Here is a 23,860-nt window from a genome sequence, read left to right as displayed (position 1 = left end):
TAATAAATACAGAATACAATATTAGGAAAATACTATACAATGGGCATGTACTATGAGAATGTGACAGTCGGTATGTACTATGAACAATATAAACAGAAGGCTATATACTGTGAACATTAATGTACAGGTGGTTATGAACAGATAACAATATAGACTATACAATAGTGCAAGTGACTTGAGTGTGCATTAGTTACAGACATTAGCTATTAAAGTTACAGTGCAGTAGATGAGTTAGTGCATTTATTGAAGGTACAGTGCAGTAGATGCGTTAATGCGGTTATTAAGGTTACAGTGCAGTAGATGAGTTAATGCAGTTATTGAAGTTACAGTGCAGTAGATGCTTTAATGCGGTTATTAAGGTTACAGTGCAGTAGATGAGTTAATGCAGTTATTGAAGTTATAGTGCAATAGATGAGTAGATGCAGTTAGTTATGCAATAGATGCAGTAATGCAATAGATGAGTTACAGTGCAGTAGAGAAGTTGGTGCAGTTATTGATGTTACAGTGCAGTAGATGAGGTAATGCAGTTATGAAAGTTACAGTGCAGTAGATGAGGTAATGCAGTTATGAGAGTAGTCCATTAGTGCAAATGAGCATTCAGTGTAATAATCATGGTGTGCAAGTGAGCAGTATCAAGTTCAAGTTCAAGTGTGCTTTATTGTCAATTCTCCCACATGTACAGTACATACATACAGAGAATCGAAATTGCGTTAATCTCAGACCCTTGGTGCATACAAATAACACTAAACACTGACAGTAGACGTTGAAATAAAGATAAATACGATTTAACCATATGTACATATAAACTATATGGATATACAAATGAGGACATTGTAGAACAATAAAAAAATAAAAATAAAGAGAGATAAAGTGACGATTGGCACATGGCAGATAAAGTGCAAACCAGTTGAATAAAAATAATACTGTGCTGATGAGAGTAGTGCAAGAAAAAAAGAACAGTCTTTTTATCAGACTGTAAGAAGAGGTCGATTTCAGACAATGCTGGATGAGGTAGAGATCATTGCTGCAGTGACGCACAAAGTGACTGGTGCGGGTCACAGCTGTAAAGGGGGGGGGGGATCGTAGTGTCAGAGTTCAGCGTTGCTTGGGGTTAAAAAGGGGAGGGGGGGCAATGACGGGAGGGAGTTCAGCTTCCTGACAGCCTGATGGATGAAGCTGGCCTTTCAGTCTCCTGGTCCTCGCCTGGAAACTCCGCAGTCTCCTCCCTGATGGCAGCAGACTGAAGAAGCTGTGTGTCGGGTGGGTGGGATCGCCTGAAATGCTGAGGGCTTTGCGGGTGAGACGGGTGCTGTAGATGTCCTGGAGGGGGTGGAGAGAGACACCAACGATCTTCTCAGCTGCTCTCACTATCCGTTGAAGGGACTTGCGGCAGGACGCATTGCAGGCGCCATACCACACAGTGATGCAGCTAGTCAGGATGCTCTCGATGGTGCCTCTGTAGAAAGTGTACATGATGGGGGTCGGGGCTCTGGCTCTTCTGAGTTTGCGGAGGAAGTAGAGACGTTGCTGTGCTTTCTTGGCCAGTGCTGCAGTGTTGTTAGTCCAGGAGAGGTCCTCTGTGATGTGCACACCCAGAAACTTAGTGCTGCTCGCTCTCTCCACAGTAGCAGAAAGTAGCAGTCTTCCGGTCAGAAAGTCCAACAACCAGTTGCACAGAGAGGTGTTGAGCCCCAGCTGAGCCAATTTGTGAGTGAGCTGCTGAGGGATGATTGTGTTGAATGCTGAACTGAAGTCTATGAAAAGCATCCTGACATACGAGTCTTTTTTGTCCAGATGTGTGAGGGCTGGGTGGAGGGCAGTGGCGATGGCATCATCGGTCGAGCGGTTGGACCTATATGCAAACTGGAAGGGGTCCAGGGAGGGGGGGAGGACAGACTTGATGTGTTGCATGACTAGCCGTTCAAAGCACTTCATTGGAATAGGAGTGAGTGCTACTGGACGGTAGTCGTTGAAGCAGGATGGAGATGACTTCTTCGGGACTGGAATGATGGTGGTAGCTTTGAAGCATGTGGGGACAACAGCCTGACTTAGTGAGATGTTGAAGATGTCTGTGAAGACATCAGTGAGTTCCACTGCACAGTCTCTCAGTACACGCCCAGGAATGTTGTCAGGACCCGGAGCTTTGCGTGCATTGATCCTGCTGAGGGATCTCCTCAAGCTGTCCAAGGACAGCGTCATCACCTGGTCGCCGGGAGGAAGTGGAGTTTTCTGTGCAGTGGTGCTGTTTTGTGCCTCAAAGCGAGCAAAGAAGGCATTCAGCTCGTTCAACAGGGGGATGGTGCTGTCACAGGTCTGTGGTGGGGGCTTGTAGTCCGTAATGGTCTGTATTCCCTGCCACAGGCTCCGAGTGTCTCTGCTGTCGCTGAAACGATGGGCTATCCTCCTGGAGTACTGTCTCTTGGCCTCCCTGATGCCGCGGGATAGGTTGGCCCTAGCTGTCCTCAGGCCCTCCTCATCTCCAGCTCTAAAGGCAGCGTTCCGAGCATTCAGAAGTCTGTAGACCTCCCCTGTCAGCCACGGCTTCTGGTTGGCCCGGACCGTGATAGTTTTTGTGACCGTTACATCATCAATGCACTTGGAGATGTAAGCAGTGACAGTCTCAGTGTATTCTTGTAGGTCTGTAGTATTGTTGTATGTGGCTGCCTGCTTGAACATGTTCCAGTCAGTGGTGTCGAAACAGTCCTGAAGTGCCTCTGACGACTCTTCCGTCCACACTTGAATCTGTTTGTGTGTCGGTTTGATGACTTTAACGAGCGGTCTGTGTGCAGGCATTAGCATGACAGTGATGTGGTCTGAGGCTCCGAGATGGGGGAGGGGGAGGGCCTTGTATGCTCTTCTCTGGGTGGTGTAAACAAAGTCCAGCGTGTTTTTTCCCCTTGTAGGGAAGTCAACATGCTGGTATATTTTCGGTAACACACTCTTTAGGTCTGCGTGATTAAAGTCTCCAGCCAAGATGAGAAAAGCATCTGGGTGGGCTGTCTGCTGCTCACTGATGTGCTGGTACAGATAATTCAGTGCCTCACTCATGTTGTTGTTGGAGTTAGGAGGGATGAATACAGCGACGAGTATAGAGTGCAAATGATGCTATGTGTGTGTAAACAGTCCGATAGAGCAGATAACATGAAGTACTGGTGTGTACAGTTCCGTCATACATGGCAGCCCTGTAGTGCAATGAAACAATGTTATAGCAGCATTACAGTTAAAGTCATGAGGGGTAGTGGAATCAGTGGGCAGCAGAGTTCAATAATGAAACAGCTCTGGGAAAAAAGCTGTTTCCTAGTCTGCTGGTTCTTGTCCGGAGGCACCTGAAGTGCCTGCCGGAAGGCAGGAGAGTAAACAGTCTATGAGAGGAGTCCTTGATAATGCTGCAAGCTCGACGCAGACAGCGTTTCTTTTGGATGTCCTCAATGGAAGAGAGTGTAGTCCCTGTGATACGCTGGGCTGTTTTCACCACCCGCTGCAGTGCCTTGCGCTCAGCAACAGAACAGTTTCCGTACCAGACTGTGACACAGTTGGTCAGGATGCTCTCAATCGTGCAGCGATAGAAGTTCAACAGGATAGTTGAAGACAGTTGGTTCTTCTTCAGTGTCCTCAGACGCTGGTGAGCCTTCTTTACCAGGCATGAGGTGTTGGTGTTCCAGGACAGGTCCTCCGAAATATGGGTCCCCAGGAACTTAAAACTGGAAACACGTTCAACATCCGTCCCGTTAATGTGGATGGGGTCGTGTGTGCCTCCTTTCGCCTTCCTGAAGTCCACAATGATCTCCTTTGTCTTGGAGGTGTTAAGGAGCAGGTTGTTGTTTGAGCACCACGTGGCCAGGTGCCGTACCTCCTCCCTGTAAGCAGTCTCATCGTTGTTGCTGATGAGACCAATCACTGTTGTATCGTCTGCGAACTTGATGAAGGAGTTAGGTCCATTCACAGGTCTGCAGTCGAGTGTGAAAAGGGAGTAGAGAAAGGGGCTCAGTACGCAGCACTGTGGTACACCAGAATATTTTGTGTATTCTGTAACGTGAGACTGCAAGCAAACAGTTGGTTAAGCCATTCTGTCTCCTTCCTGACCTGGGCCCCAGGAAGTCAGCCTTTAGCATTATTGAGACTATTTGCCAAATTGGGGATGGAGACCATCTCGTTTCAACAGGTCAGGTCTGCCCTTAAAACTCTTCCAGTTATTTATAAAATCTATATTATTCTGCAGGCACCACTCAGACAACCAGCCATTTAGTGATGATAATCTGCCATAAATCTCATGTCTGATATCGTGCTTGATGAGTCTTAGTATATACCCTTAAAAAGAGAAACAGTTAGCACACAAGACAAATAGGGGGATATGATATTCCACAGTGTAAACAGAAGGCAAGCTAACACGCTAAATATGATAGCGGCGTTACATTTCAACAGTGGTGGACAGTAACGAAGTAAATGTAATTCGTTACTGTACTTAAGTAGTTTTTTTGTGTATCTGTACTTTACACTAAGTATGTGTATAAGTACTTCAATTTTCGGAGACTTTTACTTTAACTCCACTACATTTCAAAGTCAAATATCTTACTTTTTACTCTACTACATTTTCAAAATCAGTCGTTCCTTTTTATTTATAAGTCAGTAAAAACTTAACTGGTAAAACGAGCCACCAATCAAAGTACATCGCGCGCTTTATTTTGAATTTGTATTGTTTTGCCCCCGTTGTCGCCTTGGTCACGTTATCTACTTAGCGCGAAAATACGATTAAACACATCAGATTCAGTGCAACTGTCTGCAACAACACAGCATTTCGACTGCTAATGTCTTTAGTGAATTCATGGAAGAAACTGCAGAATCTAACCTTGCTCAAAACCCATGGCCTTATTCACGCGATTTTTTTGAAATCGTTGAAAAGAAGAACGAGTCATTAATTTTAAAGTGCCTTCTCTGCCTGCCTCGGTCCTGTACAATTTCTTCATACAAGAATTCTCCTTCCAATAAGGGAACACATAGAGGTAAGCCATTTTAATTTCACTCATTTAAAATAAAGAGATATAAATCTAACAGTAGCTTGCAGAACAAATATAGACTGTTACGCTACCATGAACATTGTACACGTCGTCAGCCTCGTAAACTTAGCTGTTTAAGCTTATTTCATATTTAAATTTGAAACTTTTCAAGCTGAGTGCTCTGATATTGTGAAATGGGAATCAATCGAATTTAACATTTTATGTTGGAATTTAAATTAATTATATTTTGACTAGGCTGCACCGATTCAATTCACATTTATTTGTATAAGCGTTTTTCACAATACATATAGTTTCAAAGCAGCTTGAATTTGTCTACATAAATATTTTGAGTGATCTGTTATGAGAGGTGAATGTCTTTAAGATAATACAAACCATGCTGTTATAGCTTACATCGTGTAATAATTTAAAGAAGGAAACAATGAGCTAATTAAAGTAATTATTACAAGTTAGGAACACAATGATTATATTATAAGAAAATGTTGCATTGGTGCATGTATGATGCTAAAACAGTTGACTGGTGGAGTGGAGTTCTCCTTATTAACAGGTATTGTTATTTTCAAAAGCTTCCAAAGACTGATCTAACTAAGCCTATGCTGAAAATAATATACTCTGTATATACCTATGACATGTTAAAAGAAAAGCACATAAAATATATTTTATTATTTTATTTAATCAAAATAATAGTACTTGGATACTTAAGTACATTTGAAGGCAAATACTTTTGTACTTTTACTCAAGTAAAAGTTTAAAGGCAGCACTTCTACTTTTACTTGAGTAATATTTTTCCTTGGGTATCTCTACTTTTACTCAAGTACATGGTTTGTGTACTTCGTCCACCACTGGTAACACCATAAACAATTAAATGTCATTCTTTTGGAGGAGCACAGTTTCTGTTGGTTCAATTGAATTCAGATTACAGTCTCTTCATTTAGCACAAATCAATGATGAAGCTGCTCTGTAGACATTGCCTCTTTTTAAATGAGCAGAACCAAATCTGCTGTCATCAACTTATTTTTCAGCAACAGTAATAGTTATTTTGGGGAAATGTGAATGAATACATTGCTGACTGATTTAAGGGGTGCCCCTAAATGTTTTGCTTGCGCTCCTAAACATTTCAGTCAGGGGCTACAGGGCTCCTAGTAAAGAAAGTTATTCTGGAGTCCTGGTAGGGCAACAATGATTTGTGCCACATGTTAATAGTGGACACTGTTGCACATGCATGCAAGCTACCTTAAACCACATATTGCCACATATATATTTTTTTTAACTATTGAAATTACTAGGCTACTGTGATTTGCACCCAAAATTAGACACTTTTTTCTGGTAACTTTATTGACAAAGGTTAACTACATAAAGGCAAATAATTGTAGTTCCCAGAATAGTTAGTCTAATCAAATTAAAATTCCTCAAAGTTACATTTTTCTGTTAAAAACTAATATTTTATATCACTTAAGACACATTAGAGGAACATGTAAAAAATATATATTATACATATATTCATTTGGCAGATGCTTTTATCCAAAGCGACTTACAAGTAGGGTGCAGTGTGCAGCTATCACTGCAGAGCAAACAGGGGTAAGGTGCCTTGCTCAAGGGCACTACAGTCATTTCCTGGTGGCACAGAGATGTGACCGAGCGACCTTCTGATTACGAGTCGAACTCTCTAACCACTAGACCACAACTGACCACAGAATTATCTCAGAATTAGCAACAAACTCAAAACATTTTTTGTATTTTGCAGTAAGAATGTTTATTCTTTGTTGCAATGGAACATAATTTGTGGCCTAGATAACATTCTCAAATCATCATCTGAATGTTTCTAGTTAATATGAACATTATTTCAAATATAAAACATCCGTACAACATTATCTTAAAATATAATAAAATGGTTTTTTAAAACACTGATACATCATATAGGTAAAGTTAGCAGCTCTCACTCGCTGAACCTGAACACCTATGGGACGATGGTCATTCACCTATGGGACGATGGTCATTCATGAATTCGCCTTCATCTTCAAGCTAAAGCTGCAGGACTACACCGCTGCCCTACTGTACTAGAACAGTTTTGCCATTGTGAATGTCATGAGGAAAACAGTCTGTCTGTCTGTGCAGGAAATTGCTGCACTCTAGCCTGTCAGCGAGTCACGTGAACAAACATGCAGCAGTGAGCAGTGCACACCAGCTTTGCAGCATAGAGGCAAGAGACATTTCCCAGTCTGGCAGTAGTGAGAGCAATGCACCCTAGCCTGTCATGGTGTGTGTGTTTGTGTTTGTGTGTGTGTTCAAGTCCATTTTGTTTTGTAGTTGGAAACAGAGGAACAAGACAATGAAGAGGAAGACCATTGCCATAGAAGTCTAAATCTAGTCCTAGTGTACCAAGCCTAGACCCAACCAGCTTCTCCAGAACTGTCTGCCAGTGAACACTTCTGGTCTGGCTACCACCCTCAGAGGGCCACACACAGCAAACACAACAGATGTTACACTTATGCCCAAACAAACTGGCAAAAGTCATTAAACATATATAGGCTGCTACTACATGAAGAACATGGAACAGAGAACACACGTCATTTACATCCTTAAGCAGAACATATTTTATGTTACAGTTTGTACAATACTGTGTGTGCATTGTAAAAAAAGGGATAAAACTGTAATGGAGATCTGAAACCACAAAATATGAATTAACATCAAGCCAGTCTTCAACATTTAGACTAAAGTTTAATTAAATCACAGCGAATGTTCTTATTGTTCAGACACTCTGGGAAAAACCTTCTGGCGTGAAGAATCCAGGCTTGATGTTGCTCTGCTGTTATATCATTACAAGATTCATCCATGTGTTGAAGAAGAGTGACATGCTCATGTTGATGGTGATCATACAACTGTAACTTACATATTATCAGAGAACAATCAGACCAGTTAAAAATCTATGAACATAATAAATGATTCATTAATTCAACATTAAGATCAGTTGGATTAAATGAGACAAATATATGAAACAGAACAATAAGAGAAATAAAATAAAAGTTTGATCTTGATAATATTATGCAAGGAAGTTACTGTTAGTAAACATGCTGAAATGTTTGAAAAAGTGTATTTTTTTATTATCTGTTGTTTAGTGTTTTGTAAATGTACACCTTGATTGTAGAAATGGCACTAAACCAATAAATAAAAACAATAAACAAAAGTAAATAAATAAACAACTGCTAAAAGCGTAAATACAATTGTTCTAATTTAAAGAAACTCTCGTCCCTCAGCAGCTGCAGTATGTGTCAGGTGTATCAGTGCAGTCACTGTTCAGTCTGACTGACGGAGGTTTTTGTACGACTCTTTATCACTGTGTCAACACCCATTTACTATTAGGATAGTGAACACTCTGACAGTAATAATCTCCTGAATCTTCAGTCTGAACTCCACTGATGCTCAGAGTGAAATCTGTGTTTGATCCACTGCCACTGAATCTAGATGATACTCCAGTGTAGAGGCTATTGGTGTTATATATGAGGAGTTTAGGAGCTTCTCCAGGTTTCTGTAAGTACCAGTGTAAGTAAGTTCCACCATGCACTGCACTGCTGACTTTACACTTTATTTGAACACTTTGTCCTGGTTGAACTGCTGTTATTGATGGACTCTGAGTAACAGTGTACTGTCCTCTACACTCTGAAAGAAACAACAAGAATGAAATATAAGACAACACTGAAACAAATGAAGATTTCACTCTTCAATGAATGAACAATCGTGATAAAAATGTTACTACACAAACCTTGAGCAAACAGTGTGAGTGTCCAGATGAAGATGATGCTGAAAGTCATTGTTGCTCTTGTTGGTTTGTGTGTTGATGAAGATTGTGTTGTGTTGTCAGTCATGAAGTGTTAAACTCACAGCACTATAAACACTCTCAGAGCACTGAAGCACGTGATCACAATGCAAAGAAGTGGGCAGGATTCTTCTGCTTCATTCTAGTGCACTATAATTATTGAATGTACACAGACACTAAACTTTAACAACAACAATAATAATAATACATAGAATCTTTCAGAGATCTTCTGTGGCTGTTCTTCATTTCATGCTAATTTATTTTGCTGGATTTGATTGTTGACGATTTCGTATTATCTTTGATTGTTCGGTTCATCGCACTCATCCTGAACTTTTTGTCTTAGCAACAGATCCGTTAGATTAAACCTGCTCTGGAGAAAGTTTATTTCATGTAAACAGGATTAGATCGCAGCCATGACGCAGTCAAGCCATATTCATTTGTTGGGCCTTCATATTAAATATACAGTATATAAAAGCACAGACGTGGACGCTCATGATGGAGCATATTTATGAAAAATGCATTTTGTCATTTGCAAATTTTTGGTGTTTTTGTTAAATAAATGATATAATAATAATATAATAATAATAAATGATAATATTACCGGTGGCTCAGTGGTAAGAGCATAACGGTTGCAACGGCAAGGCCATGGGTTCAATCCCAGGGGATTGGCAATAGTGAGAAAACAAAATATATAGTACAATGCAATGTTGTCTCTTTGGATAAAAGTGTCTGACAAATGCGTAAATTATATATTTTCAGGTTATATTCTCTTTTAAAGTATTAATAGTATTAAACAAAAAGCAATTGAATCAAAAGGAAGCTGACTGATGAAATGTCTTAGATGGTGTGTGACACCTACAGTATCACCAGCACTGAAGCAAAATGACCTGAATCTGCATGAGTCAACAATCTTCAGTCACATTTATGATGGACTGTGTTTAAAGACACCATTCCCTGACCCAAACCTGTTACACTGCAGCTCAAGTCAGGACAGGATCATGAAATAAACTTTGGGCAACTGATACAAGTATTTCAGTATATAAAAAATCTAAGGCATGAACCTGACAGGGTCTGTACTGTTGCATGTGCTACACTACACACATCATCAGAAAAGAGAGGAGACCTGAGATGAAGAAGATCTCTAAACCACTACACTTAGACTGAGCTTCATGAGATATAACACCATTTCTTTATTATTCTTTAATAAAAAAACACACAAACATGCTTAGGCCCACATGCATTTTATTTTTAATCTCCATAGATAATAGACAGATATCAGTGTCATGTTTTACCTGCAATAAGAGTCAAGAATGTTAAACAATATAGAAGTAGTTTCTAAAACTACAATCTTCTTAAAACTAAATCTCCAGTTTTAGGTTTGTGTTCTTTATATTGTCAAGGTCAATGTATTAAAGTTTTTGCTTTTGAATTTGTGTATATTCAACCTTTAAAGACTGTAAAGTGTTGCAGGGATGTGCCTCTTGTGGAGAGAAATCAATAATTCACAAAACATTAAAAGCAATAAAATACTTTCCTCATCTCTGTACAAGGTTCTGTGCAGACTCATCAGATGTAAAAGCCTTTCAGATGATGTGGACTCCTGCAACTGCTACTGAGTTTATCCAATTTAAGAAATGTTATAGAAATGGACATTCTTCAGGACACTTTCCTCAGTATCGTACACAGTGAACACTGATGGATATAAAACACTTTATTTTGTGGGGGAAACACCATCTCATTGTTATTAAACACTAAGAACTAAAAGTTAATTTATCAAGATATACAACTTCAGTTTACAACTTCTTCTTTTGACATAACAACCAGCCAATAGCAGCGCTGCTGATCACTAGTTCTTCTATCGATCTATGCGGCCTTTACAAACTGTGTGTGATTGTGAAGGATCCCAGACAATTTAATCCAGATATACTGATCATACACATCAGGTCCATTAGAAGAACTGTATTATTCAGATCATGATTTTCAGGATTAGATCATCTCGGATATTTTATTTGATCTTGAGTGTAGTATCGATGTACAGTTGTGTTCAAAATTATTCAACCCCCACTGAAATTGATTGTTTTGGTCGGTTTGACATTGATTATGATCATTCAGTCATCCTGCTTACAATTAAATCAAAGAGGCACGTGTAGGTCAGACAAATATAACATAACATTTATAATGAAATAACCACAAATGTCTTTTCTGAGCTCACATCATTATCAGTTTATTCAACCCCCAAGTGACATTCAATCTTAGTACTTAGTACAACATCCTTTTACAGTTATAACAGCTTTTAAACGTGAAGCATAGCTTGACACAAGTGTCTTGCAGCGATCTACGGGTATCTTCGCCCATTCATCATGGGCAAAAGCTTCCAGTTCAGTCACATTCTTAGGCTTGCGCACTGCAACTGCTTTCTTTAAGTCCCACCAGAGGTTCTCAATCGGATATAAGTCTGGTGACTGCGATGGCCACTTCAAAATGTTCCAGCCTTTAATCTGCAACCATGCTCTAGTGGACTTGGAGGTATGCTTGGGATCATTGTCCTGTTGAAAGGTCCAACGTCTTCCAAGCCTCAGGTTTGTGACGGACTGCATCACATTGTCATCCAATATCTCCTGGTACTGAAGAGAATTCATGGTACCTTGCACACGCTGAATCTTCCCAGTACCTGCAGAAGCAAAACAGCCCCAAAGCATGATTGACCCCCCGCCATGCTTCACAGTAGGCAAGGTGTTCTTTTCTTCATAGGCCTTGTTCTTCCTCCTCCAAACATTGCGTTGATCCATGGGCCCAAACAGTTCTAATTTTGTTTCATCAGTCCACAGAACACTATCCCAAAACTTCTGTGGTTTGTCCACATGACTTTTGGCATACTGCAGTCGACTCTTCTTTTTCTTTGGGGAAAGCAAGGGGGTGCGCCTGGGAGTTGTAGGATCTTGCATATTCAAAGGTGACCATTTGGACATCGTAACACATCCTGACCTCAGTAGGGGTCGCACCAGTGATTACAGATCCGGGTGTCGAAACAGAGAAAACCCTTTTGGGACGTCGTAAAACCGCTGAGCTCACAGTAAGGGGTCAAACAAAATCAACAGATTTAGGTTTTGTTGAAATAAAGAGGACCACTGAGAGTCGTTAATAACCATGACCTTTCTGTGGACCCATAATCGGTGCCAGCAAGTCTGATCCAACTGTCCTTTTGTAACGCATCCATCAATTAACCAGGGGAAACCCCAACCAACACTCGTGGATTTCATTACCTTCCAACAGGGAGGATGGGGTGTCTTGTCACTATAGATGGAGACCAGATGTGTTAAACAGGAATGAGGGCAAATGGTCAGATTAGTTTGAATGTTCCCTCTTTTTAACCACACAAGAATAGTTTAAAACGGGTTTAAACCTACATCTTCACATTGTATCTTTGTCCCCATGTTAATCGGCCTCGCCTATAATCTCAAAAGCATGTGTGTTTAAGTGTATTCTCTTTATATTGTGTTCTTATACAAACTTCAGGTCAATGTACTTATAATCATGGCTTGTTTTATATCCAAATGTTTCCCTTTTCATTCCTTAAAAGATGGTGTACACCATAAAAATGTATTTTACACTATACTCAATATATCATATTTCATGAATTAATACAGCCCAGATTATAAGTGACCCTCAATGCAAATGAGCTAATGTCCAGAACAAAGAACCCTGGATTCCCCTCCAAAATCAACTCATCACATTGGATAACCCAGTTCTGAGGGCGTGAATCTGTTTAGGTTTAAAACATCTCTGAAAGAAGCAAACAGCGCTCAGTTTCTTCCGTGTTCGCGCGCTCCTGTTCGAACCACCTCCTGAGTCCTGCCTCTTTTCGGAGACAGATTTTCTTCGGCAAAATTACGTCGGCAAAGTTCGCTTCTGACTTCATCCGCCAATCCGGCTACCCGAGAGAAGCCGAAGGATCGAAACCATCAAGACTTTGAGAACCACCTTCCACGGGCACAAAACCTTGTCCAGGCCCACTCGAAGGAGACCAATGCAAGTATTAGAAATTATTCTATACAGCTGCGTTTAAGCGTAACCCCTTTTTAAGGAGATTTGTCTGATGGTTCATGCAGATGTGAATAGCCGTTTTGTAATACTGCCATTCTTTACTTTGTCTATTTCTTACTTTTCTTTACTGCATTTATATTTCATGTTTGTTTGTTAGCATTTGTTATTATGTCAGTCAGTCGGTTTTGTTTTCCCTTTTTGTGTAGTCAATAAACCCGCATTTGTTATCTACAATTAAACTGTTGCTGTGTAATTTTATCACATGTTAACGTCACTTAAACTGCTTTGATTTCGTTATAATATCTGGAGCGGTACTGTACTACAGTAAGATTGTTATAATTCCAAGTCCAGGAAAGTAATATTTCTTAGATTTGATATACGATCTGCTGATCACTCGCTGGACGAGTGAATCTAGTTTTGTCGCAATTATTAGGTCTGCTGAATCCGAAAAAGAAAAGGTGTATAAGATAGGTATAATTAATCATCAATTAATTATCCGTATTTTACTGTGATCAAACTCATAGTTTTCCCCGAAATACACTACAGAGTTCTGGCATGGAGGCCTTCATTACGCAGGGTGCGCCGTATTGTCTGAGCAGAAACTTCAGTACCCACATCTGACAAATCTTTTCTCAGTTCCTCAGCAGTCACACGGGGTCTTTTCTCCACTCTACGCTTCAGGTAGCGCACAGCAGTCGAAGACAGCATCTTCTTTCTGCCACGACCAGGTAGCATTTCAACAGTGCCCTTTGCCTTGAATTTGCGAATGATGCTTCCTATGGTGTCTCTTGGTATGTTTAACATCTTTGCAATCTTCTTATAGCCATTGCCCTTCCTGTGAAGAGTAATCACCTGTTCTCTTGTCTTCCTGGACCATTCTCTTGACCTCACCATGTTTGTAACCACACCAGTAAATGTCTAGAAGGAGCTGAGTATCACAGTCATTTTAAAGCTGCCTAATTGGTGCTTATTAGGCTTTATTGCTGCTCCCTGATATCCACAGGTGTTTTCAATACCTGATTGAAAACACTTCATTGAACCTCTGTTCTTCAGAGTGGTAGTCTTTAAGGGGTTGAATAATTATTAAAAAGAAGAATTCACAAAAGAAACATTTACTACTGTATTACAAAACTAATTGATGTCATTTTAGTTGCATATGGTTCTTTAAGAAGTCCTTGTAGGATTTCATTCTGAATACAATTACAAATGTACACTAAATTCCCTAAAACCATTTACAGCATTGGGGGTTGAATAATTTTGAACACAACTGTATGAAGAACTGAACTGAACTGTTGGTTGTGTTGTCTGATGTAATTGCTGTATATTCTGGTTTAGTTTGTATTCAGTCAGGTGTAATGAAGGATTTTGTACAATAGCTTCAGTAGATTATATTTGACTGGTGTATATTGCTGAAGTAAAAAACTGTCAATAAATGACTCAACGTACAGAAAATTAGTAAATGTGATACATGCGCATTGTTTTCGTTTTCATTGTGTTTGTGAATGTATTGTGTGTTTGTGTCCTGTGGCTGGTCTTCAGAAGCCCTCAGTGTCTCTGCTGTCGTCCTCTTCTCTGCAGATCTCTGAAAACTCAACAGCGCTGCTCTGTCTGCTCAGCTCTTACTCTCCACAGGGGGCGCTGGTGAGCTGGACATTTGAGGGGTCAGAGGTAATTGAAGGGGTTCACACCAGTGAAGAGAGTGAGCAGGACGGCCGATACAGCCGCAGTAGCATCCTGACCCTCAGCAAAGCATGCTGGGAAGAGAGAGGGGTGTATGTTTGTAGAGTCAGACACCATAAACAAGATTCACAATAGCGGCCTAGAGTGTTGATGAGTGTTTCTCAAGTTACTTGGAAATAGTAATTAGTTACTGATTACTGATTACTTCTCCAAGAAAGTAATTGGTTACTTTACTAATTTACTTTTCAAAAACATGATACACGACCTGAATATGATATAAAGCGACCTTTCAGCCTAAGTCTATTCTTTCTGCATATTCCATCATTTAAAATTGAATCAAATGAAACATTATATTTATTAAAACTTGTTTTATTAGTTTCAATCTTTTAAAACTTTACAAACAAAAATTAAACTGCCTTGAAGAAAATTGTTAAACATTTAAACCTATTCTTTTTACCAAAACAGAAAATGCTGTTGCATCCCACTTTAAGGCTGTTAGTCCAGTCTCATTTTATGGCTACCCTGACAAGGCCCTGTGTCTTTTTGTTTTCTTTAGGAGTGAAACAGTGGTTATATCACATCAGCAGAAGCTTCTCAAACCTCCTATCACACAGTTTTCGGCGAAGGCACCAATCCACCTAAACTGAACAGCCGTTCCACTGGTGCACTGGATGGAGTTGGAGTGTTGTATTTCATGTACATCTTTTTGAGGTTTGGAAACTGATTCAGAATCTCAAGCTCATACCCTGACCTTAAATAGTCAGTTACTTCCTTTTCTGCTGAGAAGCTTTCTGTGGGCTGGTTCTCAAAATCAAAAAAGTCAATTTCAGCTGGGATGGCTGCCAGTTGGGACACATTAGCATTGTCAGCTGCAGGAGCAGCTTTACGACACTCTGTTGTCAGAAGCTCCTTCAAATGCTCTCTCCTACACTCATCTCTCAGACATCGAAGTTTGAACTTGGGACAAGTGGCCGCTGCAAGAAGTCCTTCTTGGCTATCCAGTACAGCATCAGAACGAATCTTGATGGCCTGTAAAATACAATATAATATAACTAAGAATATATTTATTTTACTATATAAATTGGGTATTTTAACTATTGTGGGCTCTACTGACCTAAACCATATCATGTGCTATTAATACTGTATGAGATTTAATTTTGGTTGAGGCTGTTTTGACCTCTTTATTTCATCTTCTATTGATGTTAAGATTAATATTCATGATTAATGATGATCAATATCCCTGATATTGAACAGGGGATGAATAATTGATCTTTCATTATATTCTATCATTTTGATAATTGTACTCACTGCTTAAAACAAACAAAGTGTAAGATCTGCTCACCATGACTGGTATAATAAATTCAACAAATCCACCCAAATCTATTATCAAATAATAATCTTACCTTTACAATGACATCTGGAAGGCTGGCTGTCATTCTAGAGAGGTCATCTTTCAGGGCAAGTGTCTTTGACATCAGGCTTGTGAGTGTTGGTAGTAAAGCCCCATAGGTGCACTCATCCACTTGTAAGATGTGCAGTGCTACGGTCAGGGGCTTCATCACACTGCAGTACTCTTGTGAGAATAGGTACTCCCTTTCATTAAGGCACTTGATTCCCAGTTTTACACACAGGGGATTCAGCTCATTCATCGGAATTGTGATGATTCTGGAAATGGCCTCGTACAGAGAATTCCACCTTGTGGATGTAAGTACCATTAGTTTCCTGCGGCTGACTTCATCATCCACCTGTTCAGAGGCTAATGTTGATCGACTTGCTTTAGTCCAAAGAGCAGAGCATTTTGCAATACTACTCCTATATACAGCCTTGGTGTCTGTACAGGAATTTAGATGTTTGTCAACATCGCTTGTTGAATTGAGGTTAATTGTGTGTGATGCACACATGTAGTGTGGAGGGAGGCTAAACTGTCCATCACCAGATGCGGTTGAAAGAGCTTCTATGACATCTGTAAAAGTCGGTTCCTCATCATCACCTTCTTCTTCTTCTTCATTTTCAGATTCAGACTCCAAATTACAGGGCTGACACACTCTGAATGCTTTGGTAAAATTAGATGCATTGTCAGTTACAGTCCATATGATGAATGGATTTCTTCAATCTCTGCTCCAGTTACATCATAGGTGTGCCTGCCTTTAATTCTCTTACATGCTAGGGAGGCCGTATGTCCATTATGTTGTATTCTCTCTCAAGGTATCCTCCAAATGACTTTCTCTGCGGCAGCTTGACATCGTGTTTGGTCAGTATTTTTTCTACGATGCGTCGGAACGATTCAGAGTCAACAGTGGAAATTGGCAGCATGTCTTCGACAATATAGCCAGCGACGAGCTTCTTCAGCTCAGCGGCACTAAGTCCGGTCGCTTTTAATTCTAATTTCACCTGTTTAGCAGGAGAGGGGCCCTCGGAGGTTCGCCTGGTGGAATTGGATGTGGTAGCCGCAGCGGTCCTGTCAGTTGGGGGTTCGGGGTTTTTTCAGTGAGTTTCACATTCCTGTGCCGGCTTGATAAGGTGCTTGCTTAGATTTGAGGTGGAATCTTTTGCTGTAGATAAAAGTTGTCTTCCCACGCAGAGTGTACAGCGGACGCTGATGTTTTGTCACCTTTTACCGAGTCAAACTCAAAGTAATGTCGGTACTTCCAAGCATTAAACGCTGCATGGCCCTGCTCTCTCTCACGCTCCATTCTGTCTCTTGTTCAAAACTACACATGTCGGTGTTTACCACTGACGTCAAGGCGCTCAAACGTCATTGTCACTCACAAGTCACAACTCACGAGACAGTCTCACAAAACAAAATCACGGTTAAGTAACCCAGTAACACAGCCTGCTTGCGGGAAAGTAACTGTAATCTAATTACTGTTTTTGCAATTTTAATCCCTTACTTTACTCGTTACTTGAAAAAAGTAATCGGATTACAGTAACGCGTTACTGACCATCAGTGGTGTTGATGAGTCGTATCTGAGTGTCAGACATCATTCATGAGTCTAGTGCAGCAGATCAATACTGAAAGAGAGCTTGTGTGTCAAACCACTGTGACATCTTTCAATGTGCTGTGTTTACTGAAACATTCAATAAAGCTTCTGAACATGTTACATTTGTGTCTAACAGCTTCATTCAGACAACAGAGAAAATCACATGTGTGTTTGTGCAGGAATGTCCTGTATCATGATTCTTAATAGTTTTAATAGTTGTGTAAAGGTTCATGTAGCAGTAAATGTGAAATGCAGGTGTTGTGTTGTGAACATGATCTCTGGAGACAGAGCTGATCTATTCTGAGATCATCAGAGTCTCTTCATCCTGTCAATGCAAATGTGATTTTCAGCTCAACACTCTCAGTGTCACTGTTTGATTGGTTCAATCATCTGAACTGAAACACAATTTTCACTTCTTTATTGTTAGTGGTTTTATTATGTCATCAAAGTTCACACATGAATATTATGTTTAAAATGATACTGTGTGCTGTACATGCACTTCTAAGCATATATTTCTACTGTAAACCAAAAAGACAATATATTTATTACTATTGTTATAAAGTTGTGTGTGCACATATATGATTGACATAAATCATGAATTTAACTGAAATAATATTCTGATCAAAATATAAATGTATTTTTTCTCTTGACTGGTGTGAACACTGAACTCTCTGGACAAATGTTGTGATGATGAACAGCGGCTGTTTGTGCATCTGATCATAACGTTTATCTCATAAAGATCATTAGATATGTGAGATGGTGGTCTAGTGGGTTAAACCACTGAACTGGTAAATCAAAGGTTGCTGGTTCGATCCCAGCAGCCACCACCAGTGTATCCTTGAGCAAGACACTTTACTCCATGTTGCTCCAGGGGGATTGTCCCTGTAATAAGTGCACTGTAAGTCGCTTTGGATAAAAGCGTCTGCTAAATGACTATAATGTAAAATGTTAATGTAAAATATGTTGGTTAAAAGAACACACACAAACAGAGAAAAACATCTTATATAAAGGAGTCAGTAATATGAATTATGGAAATTAAAATTAATCTGATACTTCAGTAGTCAGTATGAATGTTAAAGATATTTTTTGATTATCTTCATAATTACAAAAAACAGTGCTTTGTCATTAGTGATCAGTGTTGTGTGTGTGTGTGTTTATGTGTGTGTGTTGTATGATCAGCTGCAGTATTTGTCAGGTGTATCAGTGCAGTCACTGTTCAGTCTGACTGACGGAGGTTTTTGTAGGACTCTTTATCACTGTGTCAACACATTACCACTGTGATAACTCTGACAGTAATAATCTCCTGAATCTTCAGACTGAACTCCACTGATGCTCAGAGTGAAATCTGTGTTTGATCCACTGCCACTGAATCTAGATGATACTCCAGACTGGAGGTTATTGATGTAATATATGAGGAGTTTAGGAGCTTCTCCAGGTTTCTGCTGATACCAGGCTAAGTAGCTGCTATATATTCCTACATCTATATGACACTCTATTGTAGCTGTTTGTCCCTGTTGAACACTTTTCACTCTAGGTTGAGTCAGAGTAACTCCTCTGGATTCTGAAAACACAAAATATAAACAATTTGTGTATTAAACTGTATTAACATCATATACTAAAACAAGCACGACAAACACAACAGAAATAAAAACAAGTCAGATTAAGTCTTCAGGTCTCACCTGTAATAAACACTGTGAGTGTCCAGATGAAGATGATGCTGAAAGTCATTGTTGTTCTTGTTGGTTTGTGTGATGCTGAAGATTGTGTTGTGTTGTGTTGTCAGTCATGAAGTGTTAAACTCACAGCACTATAAACACTCTCAGAGCACTGAAGCACGTGATCACAATGCAAACTCACTCACTACATTTACATCAACACACTTAAACACTGTTTTATCATTTAATATTCATTTCTGCACATTGGTTGTATTTTGTTTTCTTAGATTATGTGTTGTGATTATTGAACAAGTGTGTAATGATTTGTAATGGTGAATAGTTATTCATTATTTTGTGAATAATGTTGGTGTAAAAAAAAACAACAGAATATGGAGATACACAGGACAGCAGCTTTATGAAAGAGTGACAATAAAGTTACTTTGTAGATCTTTGGATGTTTTCATCTTTGAATATAATAAATTGTTCAAACTTTCAGGTTTGAGAATATGAGAGTCAATATTAAGGGTTAAAAATTCAAACAAACTTGTAAATTAGTTTATATTATAGTTAAAGGGATAGTTCACCCCAAAATGTGAAAAATACAAAAATAAACAAAATTAAATTAAATGTAATGTCTATGATGTGTGAATGTGTGATAAAGTGTAAAGATGTGTTTGTGATGTGTTTATAGTGCAGTTACTGAAGCGTTCAGAGGTTTTTGTACAGTCGCTCTATTAGTTTATATCACTGTGGTACACATTCGGCAGCGGCACCAGACTGGATGTTGGCAGTAAGTAAAAACATTCAATAATATTATAACAGATTTCTGCATTCACATGTAAAGATCAACTATCACATTTTAAAATATTTATTGTGATTTTACTATATTCATGTGGTTTAAAAAATGACTGTGTACTATTGCACTTACAAATCTGAAACAGAACCTCTGGGTGTTTTATACAATATGGTGAATTTTTTTTTTAGATGTGTTTAATGATTTATACATAATTATGTAGTTAATGTGGAAAAATGAAAAAATTGTGTTACTCTGGACTTAAATTAACTGCTCAGGTTACAATTCTGATTAAGTTTTGATCATTTTATAAAACAATAAGAAATTTGATTTGCTGAAAAATGTATACAACTATGATTGTGAAAATAGCAAAATCAAATGAAATCTATTCTGTGTTACAAAAAACTTTTACATTTGAATTTATTTATTTTATTAAATATATTGTTAGGTTATATTTTTCAAAACCAGTTAATTTACTGGTATTTCTATATTTAAATTTTTATCCTTAATCAAAGTAAATAAATGTCACAAAGGTAATATGATTTCCACAATGATCATTTCTCAAATCAGAGCCCTTGTAAATGTTTGTGAATTCTCTATGAACATTTAAATCAACATGAATGAAATATTTAATCTTATTTAATTTAATTTAAGTATCTTATTATGAAGATGTTTGTTTCTCTCTGTGAGTTTGTGACTATTGTGTGTTTGTCAGGCTTCACTCGTCCTAAAGTGAGCGTCCTGCCGCCCTCCAGTGAAGAGATTTCCACAAAGAAAACAGCAACACTGATGTGTGTGCTCAACAAGGGTTTCCCCTCAGACTGGAGTGTGATGTGGAAGGTGGACGGGAGCAGCAGATCTCAGGACAGCAGTGTTGGGCTCCTGGAGAAGGACGGTCTGTACAGCTGGAGCAGCAGTCTGACTCTCTCTGAGCAGGAGTGGAGCTCAGTGCTCTCAGTGAGCTGTGAGGCCAAACACAAAGATCCCAGTCATACAGTCACTGGAGAATTCAGGAGAGATGATGAGTGTTCACACTAGACTCTCTCTCTCTCTCTCTCTCTCTCTCTCCTCTGACTTCTGTTCTCATCTGAGTCTCACTCATGTCTCACATGTGTTTCTACATTCATTCTCTCTCTCATCTGACATCTGCTCTGCTTTTCACAAACAACATCACAAACCAGTGCATGTGTGCTTTATTCATTTACTGATGATTGTGTTTCATCAAAATTCATCAAATAAAATCATATTGAATCTTTATGACTTTGACTCATTTTGTGTTTTTAAAACAATTCTAAAACGTCACCCAATTTCCAAACTTAACTGTGAAATAAAAACCCTTCTAACATTGGTGATCATAGGAAATGCGATTTATTTTGAGACTTTGAACTATACATATCATTGTTATAATTGTGATTTGTTAATTAGTGTTTTTGCAGTATAAACTTTAACATCAAACTCTTTAGTTAAAATTAATTATAAATTATTCAAAATTATTATAACAAATCACACTTTTAACACTTTCATGTCATTCTTTCAAAACACGATCTCATGTTTTCATTCCACATTCCACATAATCCTTCCATCCATTTTCTACCGCTTATCCGAACTACCTCGGGTCATTCCACATAATAATTATTTAAAAACAATATGTCATTAAATTATTTGGTTTCATCACCGAAACAACAGTAAGATCTTCTTTCAATTAACATTCAGTTCATTCAGCAGCAAACAATACAAGTTAAAGTTGTCAAATCATCCTCAGTGCTGAATGAATGTAAAACTGTTCACACAGCAAACAAACTGGCAAAAGACATTTTAAACAATAAACTGGCTTGAAGAATCCAGGCTTGATGTTGCCCTGCTGTTATATCATTACAAGATTCATCCATGTGTTGAAGAAGAGTGACATGCTCATGTTGATGGTGATCATACAACTGTAATTTACAAAATATCAGAGAACAATCAGACCAGTTAAGGATCTATGAACATAATAGATAATTCATTAATTCAACATTAAGATCAGTTGAATTAAATGAGACAAATATATAAAACAGGATAATAAGAGATACAAATCAAAAGTTTGATCTTGATAACATTTTGCAAGCCAGTTACTGTTTGTAAACATGCTGAAATGTTTGAAAAAGTGTATTTTTGATTATCTGTTGTGTTGTGTTTTGTAACTTGCTTGTAAAAATAGAACTATTTAAAGGTTTAAAACTAATTTAATACAAAATACAATTGTTCTCATTTAAAGAAACTCTCGTCCCTCAGCAGCTGCAGTATGTGTCAGGTGTATCAGTGCAGTCACTGTTCAGTCTGACTGACGGAGGTTTTTGTACGACTCTTTATCACTGTGTCAACACATACTTGCTATTAGGATAATGGAAACTCTGACAGTAATAATCTCCTGAATCTTCAGTCTGAACTCCACTGATGCTCAGAGTGAAATCTGTGTTTGATCCACTGCCACTGAATCTAGATGATACTCCAGTGTAGAGGCTATTGGTGTTATATATGAGGAGTTTAGGAGCTTCTCCAGGTTTCTGTAAGTACCAGTGTAAGACATTACTATACACTGCACTGCTGACTTTACAGTTTATTTGAACACTTTGTCCTGGTTGAACTGCTGTTATTGATGGACTCTGAGTAACAGTGTACTGTCCTCTACACTCTGAAAGAAACAACAAGAATGAAATATAAGACAACACTGAAACAAATGAAGATTTCACTCTTCAATGAATGAACAATCGTGATAAAAATGTTACTACACAAACCTTGAGCAAACACTGTGAGTGTCCAGATGAAGATGATGCTGAAAGTCATTGTTGTTCTTTTTGGTTTGTGTGGTGTTGAAGATTGTGTTGTGTTGTGTTGTCAGTCATGAAGTGTTAAACTCACAGCACTATAAACACTCTCAGAGCACTGAAGCACGTGATCACAATGCAAAGAAGTGGGCAGGATTCTTCTGCTTCAGTCTAGTGCACTATAATTATTGAATGTACATAGACACTAAACTATAACAGCTGGACTCTTGAGGGGTCAGAGGTCACTGAAGGGGTTCACACCAGTGAAGAGAGTGAGCAGGACGGCCGATACAGCCGCAGTAGCATCCTGACCCTCAGCAAAGCACGCTGGGAAGAGAGAGGGGTGTATGTTTGTAGAGTCAAACAGTGCTCTAGTACTCAAGTCCAGACTCAGATGATTTTATGATGTCGGACTTGTCTTATATTCGTTGGTATTTGCACACGGACTTGTCTCGGACTTGATCATTGGTCTCGCCAAATATTCTAGTCGGTCTCGACCGAGTCCAGCAATATATGTTTTTCTTTTCTCCTTCAAAATAAAACTTTCATAAAGCATGCTTCTCTCAACGCATTACCGATTCTCAACTCAAGAACGAGATCCTCGTGTGTTCATAACTCCGGTATTGGTTCAAGTCCTCTGGACTGACATGAACCGAATACAGTTTTGGGTAATATTAAGTGTTTATGGGAGACGCTTAACGCAAACAATTCAGGTGAACTGGTTCGACCGTTTCTCTTAAAGTGCATATAGCAAGTAGATATTTTTAAATGAATATGTAACCTTGTATAAAAAATACCATATGAAAAGTTAATGCCGGATTTAAAATGTTTTTAAAAAATTTAAGGGTGCAAATTTTTAGAAGAAGTGACCGTTTCTTTTTTACAACATTGCATCATTTGATGTCACGAGAGGGAGACGAGTGCGGCGCTTTGCCTTTGATCACTGCAGAGTATCTTGTATTCAGTAGGAGCGGTCATGAGTGAGTATGTTTTAACTTGTTCTTCATTTTAACTTTTCATCGTCATAGTAAATGATTGTATTTGTAGAGGTTGCACAAACTCCTTCCTGTCAAGAAA

General features: G+C 38.9%; 4 gene segments (V, D, J or C); 1 reads left to right on the top strand and 3 right to left on the bottom strand.

The window, feature by feature from the left end:
- Positions 1–8,343: 8,343 nt before the first annotated feature.
- Positions 8,344–8,836, bottom strand: LOC130414187 (Ig kappa chain V region 120-like). The segment is given in 2 exon segments: positions 8,344–8,669; positions 8,773–8,836. Coding segments are annotated over 2 exon segments (375 nt in total).
- A 9,948-nt stretch (positions 8,837–18,784) lies between these two features.
- LOC130414722 (immunoglobulin kappa variable 1-8-like) lies at positions 18,785–19,329 on the bottom strand. The segment is given in 2 exon segments: positions 18,785–19,092; positions 19,211–19,329. Coding segments are annotated over 2 exon segments (357 nt in total).
- Positions 19,330–20,648: 1,319 nt separating this feature from the next.
- LOC130414721 (immunoglobulin kappa constant-like) lies at positions 20,649–21,017 on the top strand. The segment is given in 1 exon segment: positions 20,649–21,017. A coding segment is annotated over 1 exon segment (369 nt).
- Positions 21,018–22,223: 1,206 nt separating this feature from the next.
- Positions 22,224–22,802, bottom strand: LOC130414074 (Ig kappa chain V region K16-167-like). The segment is given in 2 exon segments: positions 22,224–22,650; positions 22,754–22,802. Coding segments are annotated over 2 exon segments (372 nt in total).
- Positions 22,803–23,860: the final 1,058 nt, after the last annotated feature.

The sequence above is a fragment of the Triplophysa dalaica genome, chromosome 24 (genome assembly GCF_015846415.1).
Source record: "Triplophysa dalaica isolate WHDGS20190420 chromosome 24, ASM1584641v1, whole genome shotgun sequence".
Classification (NCBI taxonomy): domain Eukaryota; kingdom Metazoa; phylum Chordata; class Actinopteri; order Cypriniformes; family Nemacheilidae; genus Triplophysa; species Triplophysa dalaica.
The sequence above is the reverse complement of the archived record's forward strand: the minus strand, read 5'-3'. Positions and strand labels throughout refer to the sequence as shown.